This window comes from Camellia sinensis, chromosome 4, assembly GCF_055761805.1.
Source record: "Camellia sinensis isolate YWXY chromosome 4, ASM5576180v1, whole genome shotgun sequence".
Classification (NCBI taxonomy): domain Eukaryota; kingdom Viridiplantae; phylum Streptophyta; class Magnoliopsida; order Ericales; family Theaceae; genus Camellia; species Camellia sinensis.
This window is the reverse complement of record NC_138964.1, coordinates 166,067,085-166,090,611: the sequence shown is the minus strand read 5'-3', so window position 1 is coordinate 166,090,611 and position 23,527 is coordinate 166,067,085. Positions and strand designations below refer to the sequence as shown.

The following is a 23,527-nucleotide window of genomic DNA, read 5'->3' as shown; positions in this document are numbered from 1 at the left end:
GATTAATTAAAAAGGGTACAGTGTGACTTGAGTGATGAGTTGAACAAAATTTGTGTATTTACATGACATGAATATTATGAAGAACTTAGTAATGTGTTTAGTATATATTATTAGTAGCATTGTGAGTGGACTCATTTAATTTTTTTTAATCTCTGGCATTACTTTTGTAATTGGGCTTTGCGGGAATCACCTTGTGTTTTTATATTTTATTTATTTGGACCTAAGTCATTGAACCCTTGTCTTGATTATATTTTATTAGAGGATTTCTACACATTTTCTTAGGCCTTGTTTGGCCATGCCATTTTGGAAATTCATCTGTTGTGAACTTTAATGCATTTCTTGGAGAATAAAATGAACACATCCTTAATGACAATCGGCTGGCTGGCCACCCATGTGATCTAGCCTAGGGAAGGCTTGGCTTTTTCCTTGATTCATGCATTATGTCCCCTAATCATGTTCTCTCTCCATAAATACACTTTGCATATGTAGTTGTAAGACTTATTTTGTTTGAATTCCAACTACTTTTCTTGATAGATTAGTAGGCTCCTTTTTGAGAGAGTCCCATCCCATTTTCATTTGTATTCAATTTTTTTTTGTTCTTTATACTCTCTCTCCTTCTGTGTGTGTGTCTCGCAGGAGACTTGATCTTGCTAACAAGGAAATAAAGAACGAACTTTTCCTATTTTTAATACACAACCCGTGAGCCTCCTCCTTATTTCCCGTTTGATTTTATTATTTTTCTCTAAGAAGCATTGACACTTCTAAGAAGGCGGCATGTCCGTATTGGATACCGACACTCTTCAAACACTCTTAGATACGTGTCCCATACTCTTTTTTATGTATCCTTAATTAAAATTGAAAATATTAAGTTCGGACACATGTCCGACACTCATTTTACGACGTGTCCGTTGCTTCTTGGCCATATCTATCGCTAAAAATATAAATATGAGATGAGACCAACACTTTGACATTTGTTAACTTATGATTTTCAAAGTTTGAGAATTTGACATAAACATCTTATATTCTTAAAAACAATGTATAATTCTTAAGAATAACTTAATGTATAATTCTTTAAAAAATTTACAATTAGATGGCTTAGGTGGATGAGGGAATGTTGCAATTATATATGTTTTCTATAGTTTATCTAATTTTTATTTACTATGGTCCAATCCAATAGCCTAAAAACTCATGTAAAAGAATTAGATACAAGATTTACTTAATATAAAATAATTAATTAATTTTGTATATATTATGCACATATATAACTAAAAAGCAACGCCCAATTAGTACACATTAATGTGTGTTTGGGAGGGAAAGATTGAGTACACACCTAACTTTTGACATAATGCACAAAGAGGTGGCCTCAAGACTTGAACCCATAACCTTACGGTTATTAGGCCAAGTCTTAACCATTGAACCAATGGTCACCCTTATTATGCACATATATAACTATATAATATAATATATTCTTAGATAATATTATATCAACATATAATTATTTGTGGCGTGTTCGAGCCGAGTCTGTGTCCGTGTCCTATTTTTTTGAATTTTACGTGTCGACGTGTCCGTCTCTGTGCTTTATAGATTTCCCTCCATTGTTGAGACCTCGAAAGCAAAGCCCTAATCTTGGTTCTTAAGATCCAGGGTTTTCTTAACTGGTTAGTTAGACAAGGTTTGGAGAGAGTTTTATGAAGAGACGTGGTGTTCTTCAAGAGTTCTTGGAGGATCTTGAAACTAGGAGCATTTGTTGGCTTGGATCTACACTCTTCACCTTTTCATTTTCTTGCCTCATGATTTTGAGGTAAGGTTTTCTCCATTATATTCAAGGTTTTAAAAAGCGGCCGAAACCATTACGTAACGCCGTTACGTAATGGTTGCGATGGTTACCGCTACCCGTTACGGTCGCTTTTGCAGTGTGATTGAGATTCACAGGTGTGTCGGCCATAGCGTTGTTGTAGCGGTTGTAATGGTGCCATAATGGCCTGTTACGCACCGTTATGTAACGGTTCCGAACTACTTTCGAAAAAACATAAAAAAAAAGAGCTAAAAATGGGGAAAGAGGGATAGAGAGAAGAGGTAAGATAAAGAGAGAAGATGGAGGAGTAAAAGATAGAGAGAGAAGAGGAAAGATAAAGAACATATTATTGATTTGTTAAAACTATTCAGCTACTATCACTCAACCATTTTGTTTATGTACGTCTATCTATATATTATTTGAAAATAATAATAATAATAAGTATAGTCATTATCTATTTGGCTTGGTTAAAATATGTATATATATATATATGTATTTAGGCTCTTATTTATTCTCTTACTTTTGTCATTGTTTATCTTATATATAATAGTTAGTGATTGATTTTTTGTATAATATAAAATCATTAATTATTAAAATAAAATGTAAAAAACTGAGTTTATAGTGATTTAAAAATATGAAATATATTGGATCATACTTAAAAATTTATAAAAATTGATCAATATTTATTTTAAACCCAATAAATATGATCATGGAAAAAAAAAATGTGTATCGGTACGTTTTTTTCAAGTTGTGTGAAAAATAAAAAAATTTACGATTTCGGTTATTGCAATCGTTATGCTACGGCCTTTACACCCCGTAACTGCAACCGTGCCACCGCCACCGTTACGGCAACCGCAACCACTTTTCAGAACCTTGATTATATTGCTTTGAAGTGCATGTCTAGGGTTTTATTTTGAGAAAATGTATGTTTAGGAAGTTATATTTCATGTGTTGAAATTATCTTCAAGTTTTGTTGTTATATTTGAAAAATATTGTTCCAATGCCTCTATATTTTCTTCTTGAACTCTTTTTGAGAAAATCATCAAGTTAATAGAACACTTGATGAACAATGATATACATGTTGATAAGGTTTGCTTGAGACTGGTAATTATTAAATATTAAATTAGGGCTCTTATTTGTGAAACCCTAAAAAGTGTACTCCTTGCCATATTAGGCAATTTGTTTTTTATAAAAGTCATGTTTATTAGCTAACTTTGGGATAATTATTGATTATTAATAAGGTGTATGAATTTTGGAGAAATTGATTTAGTTACCTTGCTTAGTATGAAAAATGGACTTGTTAAAAAGATGGTTTGATTTGGAGTTGTTTTGGTTTTTTTGTTGTTGTGGTTGTTGTTGTTTTGTTATGTTTGATTACTAATTTTACTAGGTTAAGGATTTAATGTGATATTTTTATACCTTAAGTTCATACTTTGATTACTTCAATTGTTTGGTGACTTTTGGTGTAGAAAGGAAAAAATGGTGCATTTTAGCTCATTATGAGCAAAGTCGATATTTTAGGTAAAAATGAACTAATGGTTGATTTCAGCCCTTAGGATTACTTTAATGAAGTTAATATGAGCAAAAAGGTGAAGTGGACCCTTAGGGGGAAAATAATAATTTTGGTCTATAAAGACAAAGTGTGATTTTATACTTAGAGATTATTCTATATTATTAACCATAAAAGCATTTTGGTAAAATGGTTATAAAGAAGAATTTGGTGAAATTTCGGTAGTGTTGAAAAATTTTCCAAGAAGAAGGCATCAAATAAAACTAAGTGTTGGATTATCGGGGTGTTGATATTTTCCTTACATAGTTGCTTTTGGACTTGTTTTGGTTTATTGATTTTACGGGCTTCACTCGGGTTATCGCCTTAGCCGGTATGATTGGTTGAGGGAGATAGTGGTACCAACTATTTGTGGTTAGACCTCTGAACATTGCACAATTGAGAGGAGTAGTAGCCTATGTGGAGAGGGTGGTGTGGATTTTCTGACACGTAGCTTGAAGAGAGCCAGTGTGCGATGAAGGTAAGACCTTGTATGTATTTATTTATGGCTTGGACACGGTATGTGTTGGCGAGCAGAGTATTTTCCCTGTTACATGTTATTGATGCCTTGTTGGTAGTTATTGATTTCGAATTGTTGGCATATGGTTTGCTCACCCCTTATCTTATAGGTGCTAACGCCGAGTAGACTATTTTTGTTGTTGACTTGTTAAGCATGTTAGTATAGACCATAAGATAATTGGGCCTATGTGCCTTATTTATTTTAGATATATCCTATTGTAAATTATTTTGTGGTCTGTAAAGTAAGTGTTGTATTTTATTCTTTTGTATTATGATGTATGTACTTTCATTTACATCAAGTTGTGTGCCATGTGAGGTTGGGTGTTGTACTTGAGAGAATTTCACTGTTGTTAAACTTAAAGTGAGATTTTTGTAAAAACTATTAACTTGGACATGTTTTTGAATGCAAGTCATTTCCACTAGAAATTCATTTCTCTTGTCATTTTAAGTCAAGGTTTCATTAATAACAGAAAATAGGGTACATTTGCAAGTTTAATAAGATATTGGTCTCCAAATGTGTTTTACGAGGTAAATCAAATTTTGATGACTTAATGAGAATTGGTTAAGGAACGTGATTTTGAGAATGAACTAAGTAATAAAAGGTTCACGCTTAGGTTAATTAGTTTTTGCCTAATTAATCTTTGAAAATTGGGGTGTGACACACCCTACCCATCCTTGGTACATTGGTTTTGATAACATGTTACACGGTCTTGGATAGAACTCAACCCCAAAAGCCATCTATTGAGGTGAGGGTTCCACATCCCTGATATGTCATAATATGTAAAAGACATGTAGGAGATTCCGAAAAAAATTAAGATTCAGATGTGCGTTTTGACATGTTGGACACTTGTCCAGAACTTGTCCATGTGCTAGAAGTCTGGGACACTAATACTTGGGAAGGGGAGAGCGTGTTAGTGCTTCATAGGTTGACAAAGTAAGGAAGTGTCAAGCACATCACTTTTACTAAGAACAACATGATCCCCTCTATATAGTTGACTACAATGCGATCTACTGTCCTTGACAAAATTGAGGGTATGGTCCACTTTGGCTGGCCCAGAACTCTACTCACCAAACCAAGAAACCTAGAAGTTCCCATTGGTTCACAGCATGACATTGAGGTGCACAGCCTAGGCATGCCAAGCACTTTGGGTTCCTCGGGCTCCACTCTCAATCCTAGGAAGGTGCAAGTGTGTTGGGGGTTGTGCTTAGCAGCACTATGAAAGAATGGCCACGATCAGGAAACATTTTGCCTCGCTGCATCACTTGTGCTCCTTATGATTGAGGACCATGGTTGAAGCTGTTTTTATGCCTTGATATTCCTACAGAGCAGGTAGGCGAGTAGGAGATTGACACGTGTCATAATTTTGTTGTACCACACAGATTTGGAGCACCTTACATAATTAAAGATACAGGATATGTTATAACGCTTAAAAGTATCTTGTCATGAAAATGTTAACTAGTGATATACAAAAATATTTGTAATAAATCACAAGGTGCTTTTTGTTCCTTGAAAAAACTTTGAGATGAGTATTGTGTAAAATATTTGGTAATTCATTTGGGGTCCCTAGAATTTTTGAAGAACTTTGTCTTATGCTTCTTTTTAGATATAGTTTACGTACATTGGGGGCTGCTATATTGTTTTTTGCATAATCAGTTTTGTTTTTTTTTTTTTACTTCCCCAGTATATATGCTGTTTCTCTATTTTTTTAATAGGTCATAATTTGAGGTCTAAAAGATATTCATGATTAGCTTGTGTGAGCTAGATTTGGATTAACAACTCCATCCAGCAAGTGCTGAAGTATTTCACATTAAATTTGATAATTTGTAAACAATAAGCAACATTGACGCCTGCACTGAGCATATTATATCACCGGGAATAAGCTGAAAAAATGACCTCTGGCTATTTTGAATAGGTTGAAACCCAAATGTAAAAGAGTTCTTTCGTTTTCCCACATCCAACATCAATTATTATTTGGATTCATTCATCTCCTTAATTCCTTTTCGTCTAAATCATCTCTTAGATCTGGAGTATGGAATTTACTTAGGCTAATTGTTCATCTCCTTTCTTTGTCTAAACAGATACTACAGCTTTGAATAGTTAATGCTTCCCTGTTTAGTTTCATTTGAGAAAATGTTGGCATTGTTTAATTTTTGATGCAGATCAGCAATACTACTAGACGTGATTGCAATCAGTGCTCTTATAATATATGTGACCCGTGTGGCTTTGGGTTACAAACAGACATGGGATAGGTATCAAGTGAGTTCACCAAGTTTGTTTTGTCCTCTGTGGAGATCTTGATCTTGAACAAAAGTAGACGTCTTTATTGCCATACTAACCCTTTTTAGTTTTTAGTTTACCACATGATTTTTATAAGAAATGCATTATTACAGCTTCTGGTCAACAAGACACTTTATGAGAAAACCATAGCAAGTGGCTTTGGCTCAGTTCACTTTCTTCTGGATGCTTCTGAACAGCAGCAAGTGAGTTGATGATTTTATTTATTTATTCATTTTTTCTGCTAGAAGATAGAGACAGGTGTTTATAAAATAAAAAATAAATAAAATAAATAAAGAAAAGAAAAAGGAAATGATTGAGAAGATGCTATGGGTTGTTCCCTTCTTTTCTTTCTTATTATTTTTTGGTCTGATTCTTTTCCTTCTCTCAATATGTAGTACAAGGAAGCCATATTGGCTTATGCAATCTTGCTTAAAGCGGAGACCGGCCAGGTTTGTCTTGTCTTCTCCATTTTATATTTCTAATCAGTGAAACAATTGAACACTGCAAATGCTGAATGGAATTCGATATTTGTGATCATTTAATTAATTATAAATTACTATATTTGAACATGTTAAATGGTTGTTTCTAGATTTATTTTCAATCAGACAGAGAAATTTATTTGAACGTACTTTTGTTCGTCCTTTAGAAAAGCTAACGAAGAACAGGTCACAAAAGATTATTCTAATTGCTTGGGAAGGGTTAAGAGCAATGAACTTAAATTGAATTTAAGACTCTGAAGAATAATAAAGGCAACTTTGAAATTTCAGAAGAAGCATGCTTTGAACATTGTGCAATCATGTTTAGGGTAATTGAATTTTAATTTTTATAATTTATAGAAATTGTGTTTTTTAAGAGATTTATTTTCGTTTCTATTGAATTTTAGAAGTCAAGGGTAGTTTCATAATTTTAATTTTGTTAGGCATGGGCAATATTAGGGGCCTATTGATGTTATGTTGGCTCGTGTTATTAGACTGTTAAATATGATTTTGTTTAGTCTAGTACAATCATGTAGTTAAAGAATCAAAGTTCCTTTGGTTATAGTTGTAGAAGCATTAGGAAAGTCTAGAAACTTATAAGTATATAGGGGTGAAAGCGGAATCCCAAGGGGTTAGCTTGGTGGGAAGGCCTTAGGTCTGGGGTGTCCTCTCTCCAAGGTTCAAGGATCGAAACCTCTTAGATGCTAACAATTCCTTGGGGCCATCAGACTGGAGGAAAATCCTTGAATTAACTATGGTGCACTTGCGGAAACACCTTGCCAAGGGCCTGTACACCCTAGGGATTAGTTGGGCTTTGATCTAGACACCTTGGTGCCAATAAAATATATATATAGGGGTGAAAGCAGTGTGTTTCGGTTTGGTTGGAGTTTAGGGTAGGTTTTCCACCAAACTAAAGCTTTCAGGGTTAAATTTGCATAAATCGATCCCAACCGATCAAGGGAGCATACCCGAGCAAATTGTGTGAAATTTGGTAACTGTTCGATTGGTCGGTTGGTGTAGTCAAGTCTGATGTTCATCACAAACAATAATCATCAACCTAAAATTAAAGAGTGCAAGCATGAGAATTTACAAAAAGAAATGTATAGTGTTAAAATCCACCTACTCTCCACCTACTTCACCCACTTAAACCTACTCCACTAAACCTAACCCACTACACCACTACCACCTCACCTACTCCACTAAACCTAACCCACTACACCACTACCACCTCCACTTCACCTACTCCTTACCTACTACACACTCACCCTCTTCTATATATAGGAATCATGAATCATTGTAATAAATATCTATACAACAACATATATCAATCAATAATACAATTCTCTATTTCTTTTTTATACATTGAATTTTTACATGGTATCAGAGCCAAGTTAAGAAGCTAATAATTCTGCTTCACCGGCGGGCGGCAGAATCGCCTTGGCCGCCCGCCGGACCTCTACACATACCTTCACTCCGCTGCCACCAATTATTCTTCTTGATCTTGATCTTCTTGTTGTTGCTGATTCAAATGTTTGGTTTTCATCATATGAGGAAAATTCTCAGATGACATAATCACTACTGTTATATTTCTCAGAGATGAAGATTCCTTAATTTTCTTGAGCAAATCATAGCCTGTCATTCCAGGCATACAGTAATCTGTAATAATCAGATTCACTTCCAATCCCTAATAATCAGCCTCGCCTTGTTCGGCAATCGGTGAATTCGCATTCTACGACGTCGTCTTCGTCTTCGTCTCACATTGCTTATCATCAGAGTTCACAGGTCGAAGGATCGAATCCACACAGCAACACTTCAAGCTCAAGCTCGAGCTCGGTCTCGTCTGCGGAAAGATCTCTTCTTCCCAGGGGACATCAAAGAAAAAGCTGTTTCATGCGTCCTCCAGGGGCTATTCTTGCTCCTGGTGAGACTATCATAGCAACTGTATTCAAGTTTGTGGAGCCTCCAGAGAACAATGAAGAACCAAATTTTGGGGGACATCAATTCAGCTTGACCCTGTTGGAACTCTAACCTTGGAGTTTGATGATGGTGATGTTTTCCAGTGGAGCAAGGTCACAACATCCATTTGTAATCTTATCCTCGCCGGCCACCCACCGACCTCACTTCTTCGCCTATTCCGCCGGTCTCTTCTTCTTGCCTCCGTCCTGGACGGCCCTTGACGGTGTTGCCTCCGTGCTTCCTAGACCACCAAGCAAGTTTCCTCCTCCCTGCTCCTCCACTACAGCATATGGTGGACCTCCAAATCGGAACATTACGGTGGCCTTCCGCTTCAGCTCCTTGTTTTCTGTCTTTAGCACACTTATCTATGCTCGCGCATCCTTATACATGCGTTGGAGCAGAGCCAGCTGGGAGTTTAACTGTTGCACCTCATTTGTCCTACTCTGCAGTCGGTGCGATAAGTTTGTGACTGCCGTCATCGTCTCCACACAGGACTTCAAAGTATACTGATTGGCTTCAATGTCAGTTTGCACTGCCATTTTTTGCTCCACAGACCGCATAGGAAAGTTCAACGGAGCAAACCCTGGGGCGCTTGGTTGAGGTTCACTGGCCCCCGCACCAGTTATCTCTCTTGTTGACTCGTTAAGGTCTGGAAAGAGAGTGAGCAGACCACGGGAAGACGAAGCCATTTTCTGGACAACAGAGTGTTACAGAGTGTCTCTCTCAGAAATCTCTCTCAGAAAACAGAGTGTTACCGAGTATCTCTCTCAGAAATCTCTCTCCGAAAACGAAGAGTTTTTTCAGAATTTTTCTAGCAGGTTTTTGTCTCTGCTTCCAAGCCTCAGCCTCCGCTTCGGTTTATAAAGACCATGACAAAGAGGCCGACACGCGTTCTGTCGATCACGTGCATCGCCGCGTGTCTGGCGCACCTTTTGATGGCACGCCTTTTGACAACATGGGCACGCCTTTTGATGGCACGCCTTTTGAAAAATTGGGCACACCTTTTGAGGGTGCGACTTTTTAAGGGTCCGACAAGACTCTGTAAACTGTCCCGACATTGATTCCGATTAGCTCCTTTATGGGTCCGACAAGACTCTGTAAACTGTCCCGACATTAATTCCGGTTAGCTCCTTCATGGGTCCGACAAGACTCTGTAAACTGTCCCGACATTGATTCCGGTTAGCTCTTTTATGGGTCCGACAAGACTCTGTAAACTGTCCCGACATTGATTCCGATTAGTTTCTACAAGGGTCCAGCAAGACTCCGTAAACTGTCACCACAACTGTCACAACATTGTCTGCTACAACGGTCCGACATGACCCCATAAACTGTCTTCTACATCGGTTTGACACCGCCATCCAGTGTCCTCTACACCGTTATGACACCACCATACAGTGTCCTCTACATGGTTATGACACCCCCATACAGTGTCCTCTACAACGTTATGACACCACCATCCAGTGTCTTCACCAATGGTCTGACACGACCATACAGTGTCTCTTATCCTCTTTTATTTTTATGTATTTTCTTGTTTTGTTACTCTCTCCAAACTCACGTTGGTTAGTTCCTATCCCCCTTGAGTTTGCGGGGGGCTGTTAAAATCCACCTACTCTCCACCTACTTCACCCACTTAAACCTACTCCACTAAACCTAACCCACTACACCACTACCACCTCACCTACTCCACTAAACCTAACCCACTACACCACTACCACCTCCACTTCACCTACTCCTTACCTACTACACACTCACCCTCTTCTATATATAGGAATCATGAATCATTGTAATAAATATCTATACAACAACATATATCAATCAATAATACAATTCTCTATTTCTTTTTTATACATTGAATTTTTACATATAGTCTAAGAAGCATGGACACTCTAAAAAGGTGGTGTGTCTGTGTTAGATACCGACACTCGTCAGACACTTCCTGACACGTGTCAAACACTCATCCAAATGTGTCTTGTTTTCTTAAAATTTTTTAGACTTGGACACTTGGAGGACACACGTGTCCATTGATTAGACACACAAAACTAATTATAAGTTTGAACAAAATAACTTAGAATATGATGATAAAAGAAAAGAATATCAATTTATAGAAATTAGTGTTATATTGCATTTATTTATTGTCTTGGAATGATATATTCATAAATATGATCTATAATAAATATATGTCGTGTCCTGTATTTTTTGAAAATTGTTATGTCAGCGTGTACGTGTCAAGTGTTCGTGCTTCTTAGTGTATGGTCATCATCAACCTCAAATTAAACCAATTAACATAAAGTGGAGAAAATTAGGGCTTTTTAAAAATTAGTTCTTTTGCAAAATCAGAAGAGGGAATCAAATATTAAGGCTTTGGATTTTCAAAAGACAAAAAGGAGTGGAAATCAATTTTTATCAATTAAAATAAAATAAGGTTTTAGGGAAAATTAGTGAAACATTGCTTAAACTCCACAAGTACTTTTCATGCACAAGGTCCCTCACATTTTTCTGATTCGAGTGTGAAGACCACCACAATAACTTCTCTTCAAATTTTGGACCATATTGCCCCTTCTTAAGAAGTCAGCAACTCCATGTACATGTATGACTCATTTCTTTGAATTTAGTTTCTTGTAAGCCCAACCAAAGAGGGAAAAAAAAAGAAGTAATACCTGACATGGAAATACACGTGGATTGCTATAAAAAAAAAAATGCTAGGTACTCTAAATAATTTATCAAAAATTCTACACAATGCTTACATGGTGTGGGACTCATACCATATGAGACCCACACGCCATTTGAATATTGTGTAAAACTTTTGATCATTATTTTAGGGTCTAGCATTTTGGGGGAAAAAAATGGATTGAAGGCTTGTTGTCTTGGTTCCATTTGATGCATTAATCGACACATCCACTATTATGCCCATATTATGATCTAAAGATATGTTCAGTTGTCTTTGGTGTAAGATTTTGTATTTTTATATTTTTTTATAAAAACAAAAGGATTTTTGTTTAAAAATAGAAGGAAGACAAGCAATGGTGAGGGTGATGGTGATGGTGATGGTAGTAAAATTTTTATTATTTAAATATTAAAGTGAGACAATAAAATTTGACTATTCAAACTGACATTAACACAGTAGTGTGGTGGATATTTTGATTGGTTCAATTGAGTAGTAGAAAATCTCATACTTGGCTTTGTTAGAATTTACCATAAACCTACCACCACTACCACCTCACCTACTCCACTAAACCTAACCCACTACACCACTACCACCTCAACTTCACCTACTCTCCACCTACTCCCAAACACACTCCTATATAATAGGAATCCTTGTAATTGTAATATACACAACACATCAATATCAATCAATAATACATAATTCATTCTCTCTATTTCTCTATACATCAAATTTTACATGGTATCAGAGCTATAGGTTAAGCTCTTGGTGTTCTTCGCCTTCCGGCGGGCGGCAACCTTGCCTTGACCGCCCGCCGGATTTCATTTCCCTATACAAATCATTACCCTCTCGAGTACGCTCACCAACACCAGCAAACACAGAGAAACCACCATGGGCTTTCGCGACATTATTAATAAGTTCCATAATAAGCACTGTTTTTCCTACACCAGCACCACCAAATAGTCCAATTTTTCCACCTCTTTGGTATGGTGCAAGGAGATCAACCACCTTGATTCCAGTAACAAGGATCTCTTGTTCAGTTGCTTGATCAACAAAGGCAGGAGCTTCTCGAGGAATAGGCAAAAAGTGATCGGTTTTGATTTCGCCTCTCTCATCGATAGGCTCTCCAATAACATTCATGATACGACCAAGGGTGGCCCTGCCCACAGGTACAGTGATTCGAGAACCAGTGTTAAGAACTCTCTGACCTCGCACAAGCCCTTCAGTCCCATACACTACCGTCTCGGTCGTCTTCATCTAACCCCACTGTTGACCTTAACCCGTCGCTGCAGTCCCTTCATCTACCCCCACTGTTGTACTTTATGTTATGTGGGTTTTGTACCTGAAGCAAAATTTTTAATCGTTCCAGTGGGGCTACAGCAGTGCGTGATACGCCTACGGCTACTCCTCCGGCGACGAGAGACTTGCAGATACTGAGAATCGCATAGCTCGGAGCCTTAACACCTTCTCTCGCGAACTTAGCCTCTTCAGCGAGATTCACGATCGTCGAAACCGCCGATTCACCGGTCTTCACGTCCTCAAAACCTGCAAACTGCACTTATGGAATCTTTAGTGGGTTTTGATGAGGGCAGAACAGCATTGACATCTGAAGAAGGTGGAGTGCTTGCAGTGGTCGAAGTTCTGGAAAGTGGGTCTCTTCAAAGCCGTGAGCACGCAGTGGATGTGTGAGGCTTCCTCACCGGAGTGTTTCTCTCCATTGTTACTTGGAATCCAAAACAAACCAATACTTTGCCTTTCTTTCTTTTTCTCTTCCCTTTTCCAACCTTCTCCACTCATTTATTTTATTATTATTTTGTACAAATCCAACCCATCCTTTTTCTTTTTCATTCTTTCCACACACTCATGTTCCCCACTCAACTTTTTTACTCCATCTTTTGAAAAGCAACCAACACACCCGCCCACAACTTTAAATCTCTCATTTCTTTTTTATTTTTTTATTACTTTCACAGTCACACACTTCTCTTCAATTTTCTTTTCTTTTATAAAAAAAAAACAAAAAACAAAAAAACAAAAAACCAAACTCATTTTATTCATGTCAGGGCTCACCCCGATCACCATGTTTCCACGTACAAAAAAAAAAAAAAAAAAAAACAAACACCCACATTCACAGGTGGGATTTTTCTTCTCTACTCTGCCGCCGGTCTTTTCTTCTTGCCTCCGTCCTGGGCGGCCCTTGACGGTGTTGCCTCCGTGTTTCCCACTCCACTGGGTAAGATCACTACTCCCTGCTCCTCCACTGCAGCATATGGCGGCCCTCCAAATCGGAACATCACGGTGGCCTTCCGCTTCAGTTCCTTATTTTCTGCCTTAAGCACACTTATCTCTGCTCGCGCATCCTTATACATGCGTTGGAGCAGAGCCAGCTGGGAGTTTAAATGCTGCACCTCATTTGTCCTACTCTGCAGCCGGTTCGACAGGTTTGTGACCGCCGTCATGCTTTCCACACATGCCTTCAAAGTATACTGATTGGCCTCCACATCCGACTGCACTGCCATTCTTTGCTCCACCGACCGCATCGGAAAGTTCAACGGAGCAAACTCCGGGGCGCTTGGTTGAGGTTCCAGTGCCACCGCACCAGTTCTCTCTCTCGTTGACTCGTTGAGGTCGGGAAAGAGGGTGAGCAGCCCGCGGGAAGACGATGACGCCATTTTCTAGGCAACAGAGTGTTATACAGAATCTCTCTCAGAAATCTCTCTCAGAATATCTCTCACAGGTGTTTTTGCCTCAGCCTCAGCCTCAGCCTCTGTCTTATAGCCGAGGCAGCCACGCGCATCGCGCGCCTCTTGACGCCCGACAAACTGGCACGCCTTTTCATGGCACATCTTTTGATAAAGTGGGCGCGCCTTTTGATGGCACGTCTTTTGATGGCACGCCTTTTGATGGCACGCCTTTTTATGGATTGGGCACGCCTTTTGATGGCACGCCTTTTGAAAGATTGGGCACACCTTTTGAGGGTGCGACTTTTTAAGGGTCCGACAAGACTCTGTAAACTGTCCCGACATAGATTCCGGTTAGTTTCTACAAGGGTCCGACAAGACTCTGTAAACTGTCCCGACATTGTTTTCGGTTAATTTCTACAAGGGTCCGACAAGACTCTGTAAACTGTCCCGACATTGATTCCGGTTAGCTCCTTCATGGGTCCGACAAGACTTTGTAAACTGTCCCGACATTGATTCCGGTTAGTTTCTACAAGGGTCCAGCAAGACTCCGTAAACTGTCACAACAACTGTCACAACATTGTCTGCTACAATGGTCCGACATGACCCCATAAACTGTCTTTTACAACGGTCCGACATGACCCCATAAACTGTCTTCTACAACGGTCCGACATGACCCCATAAACTGTCTTCTACACCGTTATGACACCACCATACAGTGTCCTCTACATGGTTATGACACCCCCATACAGTGTCCTCTACATGGTTATGACACCCCCATACAGTGTCCTCTACAACGTTATGACACCGCCATCCAGTGTCTTCACCAATGGTCTGACACGACCATACAGTGTCTCTTATCCTTTTTTATTTTTATGTATTTTCTTGTTTTGTTACTCTCTTCAAACTCAAGTTAGTTAGTTTCTATCCTCCTTGAGTTTGCGGGGGGCTGTTAGAATTTACCATAAACCTACCACCACTACCACCTCACCTACTCCACTAAACCTAACCCACTACCACCACTACCACCTCACCTACTCCACTAAACCTAACCCACTACACCACTACCACCTCCACTTCACCTACTCTCCACCTACTCCCAAACACACTCCTATATAATAGGAATCCTTGTAATTGTAATATACACAACACATCAATATCAATCAATAATACATAATTCATTCTCTCTATTTCTCTATACATCAAATTTTACAGGCTTCATTAGAAGACCTGCAAGAGGCTAAACCCATTAAATAAAAGATTCTAGCATTTGAATTGAGTCTCACGTCAATTTCCAACAAAAAGCCATATTGATAAGAGGCATTGGGTGCTTTATTCATGTTCGGCGCTTAAATAAAACCAATATCTATTAGTTAACTAGCATGAAGCAACTGCAGTTATACGTTACCTATTGTTAATGGGGGGAAAAAAATGTATGCACACATTCACATGCAAGCTAAGTTGCTTTCGCAACAATTAAATTTCTCAAGCCTGAATTCTTAATCAAATTCTTGTTTTTGGATTCCAATACAGACCCTAGAATATTTGGTGTTCTTTTTTTTACCTTCATTTTAAATATGTAGAGATAGTCATCTTTTTTTTTTTTTTTTTTTGGATACATCGGAAATGAAGAGAGTCATCTTTGGTTTGCAATATTTTGCCAGTGATTTGGCTATTTCTGAAGACTCAATTTGTTGAATGAGTATATCACACATAATTGTTTTGGATTGCAGGTCACTTGCCCAAAAAATGTTAAAGACAAATGTGAGAGGTTTATGTATAACATGTTTAAGGAAAAGGTAATAAAATGAAGTGTATTATAACCTACTTAACTAGTTTAGTTTGCTGCATTCATTGATGGTTGACCTTAAAATAGCGTAATGCATGCAGGTTGAAATGCCAGTTGACAAGGCCTTGGATACATTGATGAGGCTGGGTCTTGTTACAGAAAAACTAGTTGATCAAAAAATTAGATTGCAGGCAATTCCATGCCCCAAGGCATATGACATCCTTAAACAACGTTGGAATAGCCTTCTGGACAGTTGATTTTGATTACTAATAATTCAGATTTTTTATTGTTGCGCAGAGATCATGTACATGCTGTAAATTTTGCCTCCTTGTACCTGCTATTGTAAAGTTTATGAGCTCTGTTCTGTCAAAGTACTTTATATACAGTTTGCTTCTGTGTGATTTGTGTGTGTGTGTGCAGTGTGTACTCTTTGTTTGGTTACATGGGACCTAAGCCAGCATCTACTCAGATAAACAGGAAGTAGGGAAGGTAAATTTCTAAGAGGGTCTAAGTTTTCTATGTAAAATGCACCCTCGTAGCTTTGATATGGATGCATTTCCCATTCATGAGATTATCAAAAAAAAAAAAATTCCTCATTCATGAGTGGATGGGTACCAGCCAACAACTCCAACACACTGGAAAAGGCAAGCTTTAGGATGATTTTTATGAAAACATTTGATAAGCTTTTCTGACAATAAAGCTGAAGCCTGGAAATTTGTGGGCGAACAATATTGTGGAAAACAAATGATATATTGCCACTATAGATTTCGATGATTCATAACCCTGAAACACTCGACAATCACGTGACATGAAATTGACGGTTCAAGTCCGATGTGTGGGTGCAATGAAGGGCTCGATATCCACAGCTGTAAGGGTGTTTCCATGGTGGAGGCTCAACCACTTGAGTAAAGATTGTTTGAGCCAACTCGAATAATTGTCGAGCTATTGTATCCTGAAGGAGATAAGCCATATGAGATGGTTTGCTACACCAGATAGTTCTTGAAGGTTATACTATCATAGAGCTTGAATCTCTTTGAAGAAAACGAGATTATCGCGCCATTTACCCAACAATAAATGGGTTTTCTTTTGGCTTGTATTTCCAAACCTGTTTCTATATAAAGTTTCTTTAGCCTTTGTAGGTTGTCTCATATTGAAAACTTGAGAGAAAAGGGATTAGTTAATAAATACCTACATGAAATATTTAAGGGTAAACTTTACCCCCTGTGGTTTGGGCAAACAATATTGAAAACTTAAGAGAGAGTGATTAGTTAATAAATACTTACAAGAGATATTTTTTTTAAAATAAGAAATTGTGGTAGGATGGTAGTGCATAGAGCGACAAGGACCTGCACACATGCCTACATCGCGTAGACGATTGCATGTTTGATCATGATCAAGCGTGATTGTGGTCATTGATCGAGTGTATTGGCGATCAAACAGTGTAGATGGCACACCATGAATTTTGAATCAACTTATGGAATTCACACTCACTCATTTATATGAAGTTTAAAATAAATAAATAAAAATAGGTTAATTATACTAACACTTCTCATTTATAAATGCTATTTTTACTTTTTCAATTTTAAAAAATTATACAATTGCTCTTTTTAAGAGGAGAAGTGATATTTTATGATATTTATATAGATAGATAGATATATTAGAGAGAGGGTTCATAAATAACAAATTGAAGAAGACAAATTATCTTTACTCCTTTCACCAAACCACCGCCCTTCTTCTCTATACAGAGGAGTGTTTGGTCTATCACTTTTATGCATTCTTGTCACTCTCATGCCTTGTCCAAGTGGTTGCATTTCTACCATACGTTCCACTTTTTAAGTAATTTTTTACTAATTTTTTTATTTTTTAGTACAAAATATTTCTATATTTCAAAAATTGATATTAATTTATAATTTGAAATAATGGTGTGATAGAATAGCAAATTCAAGTGAGCCAACAGTAATTACGATTGAAAATAATAATGCTTAGTTATGTTACAGGATAATAATAGGCACCTGCTCTTTTTTCTACATTTTTATTAACAAAAATGCTAAGAAATTGAAAATGTATTTAAAAAATTACATTAAACAATTATATTTATGAATCACAATTAGTCTAAATGTAACTCATATCCTATTAATTTTAAATTTACACTATCTATCTTATTTTCGAGAAAAAATTCAGAACACAATTTCATAATACATTAACATTTTACTTTTATTAATTCATGGGGATGTTATTCATATCAATGAAAGAAACAATATAAACTATAATCAAATTCAAAGAAACAAAAAAAAAAAAGGTGCATGAAAAAAAACAAGTGATGTAAATTAGCTATATACATACAACCATTGTGGGCATGATCAGCTCTGTTTCATAGTACAAGTACGAGCACGAAATGTGCATCTGAATATTTTCATAGTTTTCTCTCTTTCATACTTCTCGCTTTATTTTCACTTTGTTTGATATAAGTTTTGGGTTGGATGGACTCTTGTAAGTGTCATTTGAATTTCTTGAATGAAATTTTCTTCCCATCAAGAAAAAGAAAAAAAAGAAGAAAAAACCTAACCTAACCTTGGGAGTTTGATTCAAAGACAGCAAAAGCTCAATTTGGATTTTGGACACTAACAAGGAGAAACATAACTTAAACCCCCATAACAAAAACTAAACAAAATATGAAATGAAACCAAAGTTTTTGGTATAACACAATTTCAAGATGATGAGGCAGAGTTGGTTTGGGCACCTCTTCCAGAGCTTATTGGTGGCTTTGGTTGCCTTAATTCTTCCTACATCATTCATCATCATATACAAAATACATATATATATATATATATATATATGGATCATATATTCAATTCAACAAACATATATTATATATTGAGAGAGAGAGAGAGAGAGAGAGAGAGAGAGAGAGAGAGGTTACAGTGTCAGTGGTGGTGTTCACATCCAGTCCTCTTTGTGTTCTGGAGGAGGAGTCCAAATCAAAGCACTTCATGAAAGCTTTGGTTATTTTTTGAAAAAAATAGCAGGGATTATCATAAGAATGATATGTTACTTCTCTTCTCCTCTGCACTTCTGCTGTACCCTCCATTTCTTCTTCTTCTTCTCTCTCTCTCTCTCTCTCTGCAGGTTTTTTCTGCCTTTAATTATCTCACTAGCACCATTGCCCATGTATATACGCACACGTAATGTGGACTGCCATTTTGTTCACACTTGCACTTGATGATTGATAAAAAATAATAAAGGACTCAACACATATTTTCTGAATATGAGCCTGTTATTTTAGACCAATAAGAATTTGTATATTGGAACAAATTTATTTTTCATAATTAAAAATGTATGTTTTTATGCATAGTTGAAAAATGTAAAATTAGTAAAAGACAAATCAAGTTATAAATAAGAGAATAACTATAATTTCAAGAAACAGTATTAAATTTCATGAACTTAAATTTATTAATGTCATGTCAAAATGTAAATAAAAATATATTTTAATCTTATTTTGCTATGCATCTTGTTCATTATACATGTCTATCTATCGCCACTTAAAATTTTACAAAGCCTAACTTTGGGGTAATTGGGAGAGATTTTCAATATCTACGATATCGTAAATGTCCCTACTCAATTGATTAATTTCTTGACCCAAAAACTTTGTTTTCAAAAACCATTGCTTCACATGTTCAATCGGTCCACAATTTTTTTTCTAAAACCAAAATCGAGTAGCTTTCAAAACAAACTAATGGAACTGTAAGAAGAAGTGTGCTTCATCACCAAGGATCCTCTAGAGTGTTTTTTTCTTAAAGTTTCCTAAAGTAGTGTATTGTGTGGTTGAGATTTAATACTAAAAAATTGATGTGACTTGTTATTAAATCTCAACCACACAATGCACCACTCTAGGAAACTTTAAGAAAAAAAAACTTTAGAGGATCCTTGTTCGTGCTTCATAGTCTTTCAGATTCTTGCCTTAAATATTTGTTACACAATAGTCATTATGAGAAACCTTCCCATATCATTTGAGGCCCTTCTAATCACGGGATCAACTTCATCACAAGGGCCAAATACATTACTAGAACTTTTATCATCATTCAATTAGTGTAGAAAATATCATTTGAGGCCTAATAGCAAGGGCTTTAAGAGAGAGAGTAGGAGATTTAATAAACTCGTAAAAACATTCGGGCCTTTAAAAGTAACTGTTATAGTAGTGGAAAATCCAAACACCGTCAATTCCATTGTCCTAAAACAAAAAATAATAATCCATAATAGTGGGAGAACTTGTGTTCTCATATAGCATTTGAGTTTATTCTTATTCACATTTTTTATACATTTGTTGGCAAAAATTCAGTTTAAGCCCAATCGACAGTGATTAATCGACAGGTTTCAACTGGTTTTAAATAAACACAAAAATGATCAGACTTTGTGGTTGAGTCTTATACCCAAGGTTTTAAAAAGTGGCCGAAACCGTTACGTAACGCCATTACGTAATGGTTGTGGTGGTTACCGCTACCCGTTACGACCGCTTTTGCAGTGTGATTGAGATTCACAGGTGTGTCAGCAATAGCGACTGCTGTAGCGGTCGTAATGGTGCCGTAATGGCCTGTTACGCACCGTTACGTAACGGTTCCAAACTACTTTAAAAAAAACACACAAAAAAAAAAACTGAAAATAGTGGAAGAGGGATAGAGAGAAGAGGGAAGATAAAGAGAGAAGATGGAGGAGTAAGAGATAGAGAGAGAAGAGGAAAGATAAAGAACATATTATTGATTTGTTAAAACTATTCAGCTGCTATCACTCAACCATTTTGTTTATATACGTCTATCTATATATTATTTGAAAATAATAATATTAATAAGTGTGGTCATTATCTATTTGGCTTAGTTAAAATATGTATATATATATATATATATATATGTATTTAGGCTCTTATTTATTCTCTTACTTTTTTCATTGTTTATCTTATATAAAATAGTTAGTGATTAATTTTTTGTATAATATAAAATCATTAATTATTAAAATAAAATGTAAAAAACTGAGTTTATAGTGATTTAAAAATATGAAATATATTGGATCATACTTAAAAATTTACAAAAATTGATCAATATTTATTTTAAACCCAATAAATATGATCATGGAAAAAAAATATGCGTATCGGTAAGTTTTTTTCAAATTGTGTAAAAAATAAAAAAATTTACGATTTCGGTTACTGCAACTGTTATGCTATGGCCTTTATACCCCGCAACCGCAACCGTGCCACCGCCACCGTTACGGCAACCACAATCGCTTTTCAGAACCTTGTCTATAACTTAAATAGATTAAATTCTTCTCTGGAAGTAATTATCGATATCTTATGTTTGATAGGAACCATTTTGCAGATTTGGTGCTTGATTTGATCTTGGCTCTTTGATCTCAGCAACTAACTTTCAAATTGTTACAATTGTTAACTTTCTGGTCCTCTATTTAATATATCATCATGCCACATCCTTAATACAATTGTCATGCTACGTTAGCATGTCTGTCGGTAGAAATAATAACAATAAAAACAAATGTAGTCAAGGTTATTCTTTGAAAATAGTTTATGATTTCAATTGACAGACCATAATTGAACTTGGTCATAATTAAAAGGCCACAATCGACAGAAAAATAAAAAGTGGTGCAAACAACATTACATGGCCCTTTTTTTTTTTTTTTCTTTTATCGGCGAAAGTTAGTTGTTACTTGTTAGTTTAGCACCTATAAAAATTAACCTCACCAAATATTTGCCTCTTAATTCAACTCCCTTAGGAGAGTTGAACCTCTCCCTTAAAACTTAGCCCTTAAGAGTCAGGTGACCTTCCTAGCAGCTAATTTTGTCTATATGTATTATATTTGATCTCCTTCATAAAGGCCAAAAGCAAAATCAAAGGGGGAAAAATGAATAATAAGAAGAAAGGAAGAGAGCATTGTATTGAAATGTACACATATGACAAGGAAAAGAATGCATTAGTAGCTCTTCTTTATTTGGTGTCCTAAGATAATAACCCTACAATATTCCTCTCCCTATTCTTCTTTCCTCACTAATATTATAAATATCTACAAACACTACACCTCATGAATTACCTGAAAGATCATACTCTAACAAAGAAAATGCTCAATTCAGGTCCACTGTTCCCATCAGGGCTACACATGTAGAAGGTCTCTGAGTCCTTGGAGCCAACGACGCGTTCAAAATGGGCTCGCATGTATGCCAACTCGCTATCCGGTCCATCCAAGTCAGATTTTCCAGGCAAGACGCCTGCACCCATTGAGGTGGCCTTGAGGAGCTCCATGATCTGTAGATCCTCTTCTGAGGCCTCTCTCTTGACGCCATAACCTGTCTTCTTCCCATTACAGAACATGGTCCATAATTGCTCATCTAAGAGCTTGGTCTTGTCTTTATCCCCCCTCCTTTCACATTCCAGGGCTATTCTTACCATCCCCAAACTCATTTCCTTTTGTAACACGTTTGTTTGCATGGCCAACTCCACCACCAACGTGGGAAAGTTCCTTGGGTTTTCCTGTATGGACAGGCTTACCCTTCCTTTACGGTATCCAAACAATGTACCAGTTATGCGATTCGCCGAAGCATTCCGGCTGATATCTGGTAAAACTCCACCGGGGAGCGATGGCAGCTTGCAAACAGGTGTTATGATGGGAAAAGATCGGAAAACAGATCGAAAAACTCGAAACACTTTGACAGGTTTGTGTTTCTTCTTGTTGGAAGGCTGGACAAGGGACAATGGCTGGCTTGGTAGTGGTGGTGGAGGAGGCGCTGATGATGTTGCAACGCTGGTGCTACGTTTCGGCTCCCCCATTACTGGACCTTCATAACCAGCAATGGCATATTTCCATGAGAGAGAGAGAGAGAGAGGGAGAGACAAGGCTGGGTTGTTGGGTAGGCGTGGGTTTAAAGTTGGGGGTTTGGGCTGGCTCTCCTACCCTCAAATTGTGGCTGTAAAATTAGAGACTCATTTTGGCTAGGTCTTCGGACCCTGAAATTGTGGAACTCAGGACATCTATTTTGGGCTCTTCTTGTGTTGTGCATCACATGATTGCATTACATTGAATTATTGATTTTCCTGCTATATAAATTATTATTAGTAGTTTTGTAAATTTTCTCCTCTCTCCACTTGTTCCTACCCTAACTTAGCTTTTGAGTTTTGAGTCATGTTGCAGTTAAAATCAATTATTATTACATATCAAGAATTTTTTCTTAAACATAGATTGCACAATATAGTAATCAATTTTCAACCACACATTCACATTTTGAATAGAATTTTTGACACGTTTTTTAGGTAAATAGTTGAGCACAACTAGTCAGACTAATTAAATCAATATTTTTTATTTTGTTTCTTTTCTGTGAGATAGAAAGGAAAATGTGACAAACAAGTCAAAAACATGATCGTAAGTACTACACATGGACCACACCACACCACCCCACCCCACACCACAAAACATTTTTTCAATAGATGTTTGTTTATGATCTCAGTGTTACATGAGATAATAGACAAAATATGATTATCCTAACATTATTGCTTTTCATAACTAAGCTAAAATGACCATATTTTCTTATCATAATTTGTTTACTACCTTAGGGGTCAACATTGTATTTATTTGATAGGTGTGTGCCCCTTTGGGAACTGAGAAGTGTTGTGCCCATTTGGATTCATATGACAAGGGCAAGTAAATTTCCAATGTCCTTTCCGATGACAAAATCTACACTCATTATTTGCAATGCGAGGTTTGGGCTTCTCAATAACCTGAATAAGATGAGAAAACGAAGTGGGCAAGAGAGGAAACCGAGATGTAGCAAACAGAGACT

General features: G+C 36.8%; 1 protein-coding gene, 2 long non-coding RNA genes and 1 pseudogene across 11 annotated transcripts in view; 1 reads left to right on the top strand and 3 right to left on the bottom strand.

Annotated features, from left to right (window-relative positions):
* Window positions 1-16,084, top strand: part of LOC114289776 (DUF3754 family protein, putative (DUF3754)) — an 84,465-nt gene extending 68,381 nt beyond the window's left edge. For 3 of the 9 annotated variants that reach the window (XM_082922579.1, XM_082922578.1, XM_082922580.1), the window contains 6 exons: window positions 637-699; window positions 6,021-6,117; window positions 6,252-6,341; window positions 6,534-6,587; window positions 15,644-15,709; window positions 15,801-16,084. In XM_082922579.1, the coding sequence (XP_082778705.1) occupies window positions 637-699; window positions 6,021-6,117; window positions 6,252-6,341; window positions 6,534-6,587; window positions 15,644-15,709; window positions 15,801-15,956 (526 nt within the window). In that variant the 3' untranslated portion in view covers window positions 15,957-16,084. Of the gene's footprint in view, window positions 1-636; window positions 700-6,020; window positions 6,118-6,251; window positions 6,342-6,533; window positions 6,590-15,643; window positions 15,710-15,800 lie in introns of those variants that run through there. The other 6 variants (XR_003638723.2, XM_028233553.2, XM_028233544.2 and 3 more) reach the window with 4 other exon arrangements.
* Window positions 10,045-10,441, bottom strand: LOC145823182 (uncharacterized). Its single transcript, XR_014365430.1, has 2 exons — window positions 10,286-10,441; window positions 10,045-10,243 (listed from the first exon to the last, which is right to left on the bottom strand). It is a non-coding gene; the product is annotated as an uncharacterized LOC145823182 (long non-coding RNA).
* On the bottom strand, window positions 13,981-15,115 carry LOC145823183 (uncharacterized). Its single transcript, XR_014365431.1, has 2 exons — window positions 14,959-15,115; window positions 13,981-14,915 (listed from the first exon to the last, which is right to left on the bottom strand). It is a non-coding gene; the product is annotated as an uncharacterized LOC145823183 (long non-coding RNA).
* A 5,524-nt stretch (window positions 16,085-21,608) lies between the features above and the next one.
* LOC114288873 (protein MIZU-KUSSEI 1 pseudogene) lies at window positions 21,609-22,616 on the bottom strand (annotated as a pseudogene).
* Between the last annotated feature and the right edge of the window lie 911 nt (window positions 22,617-23,527).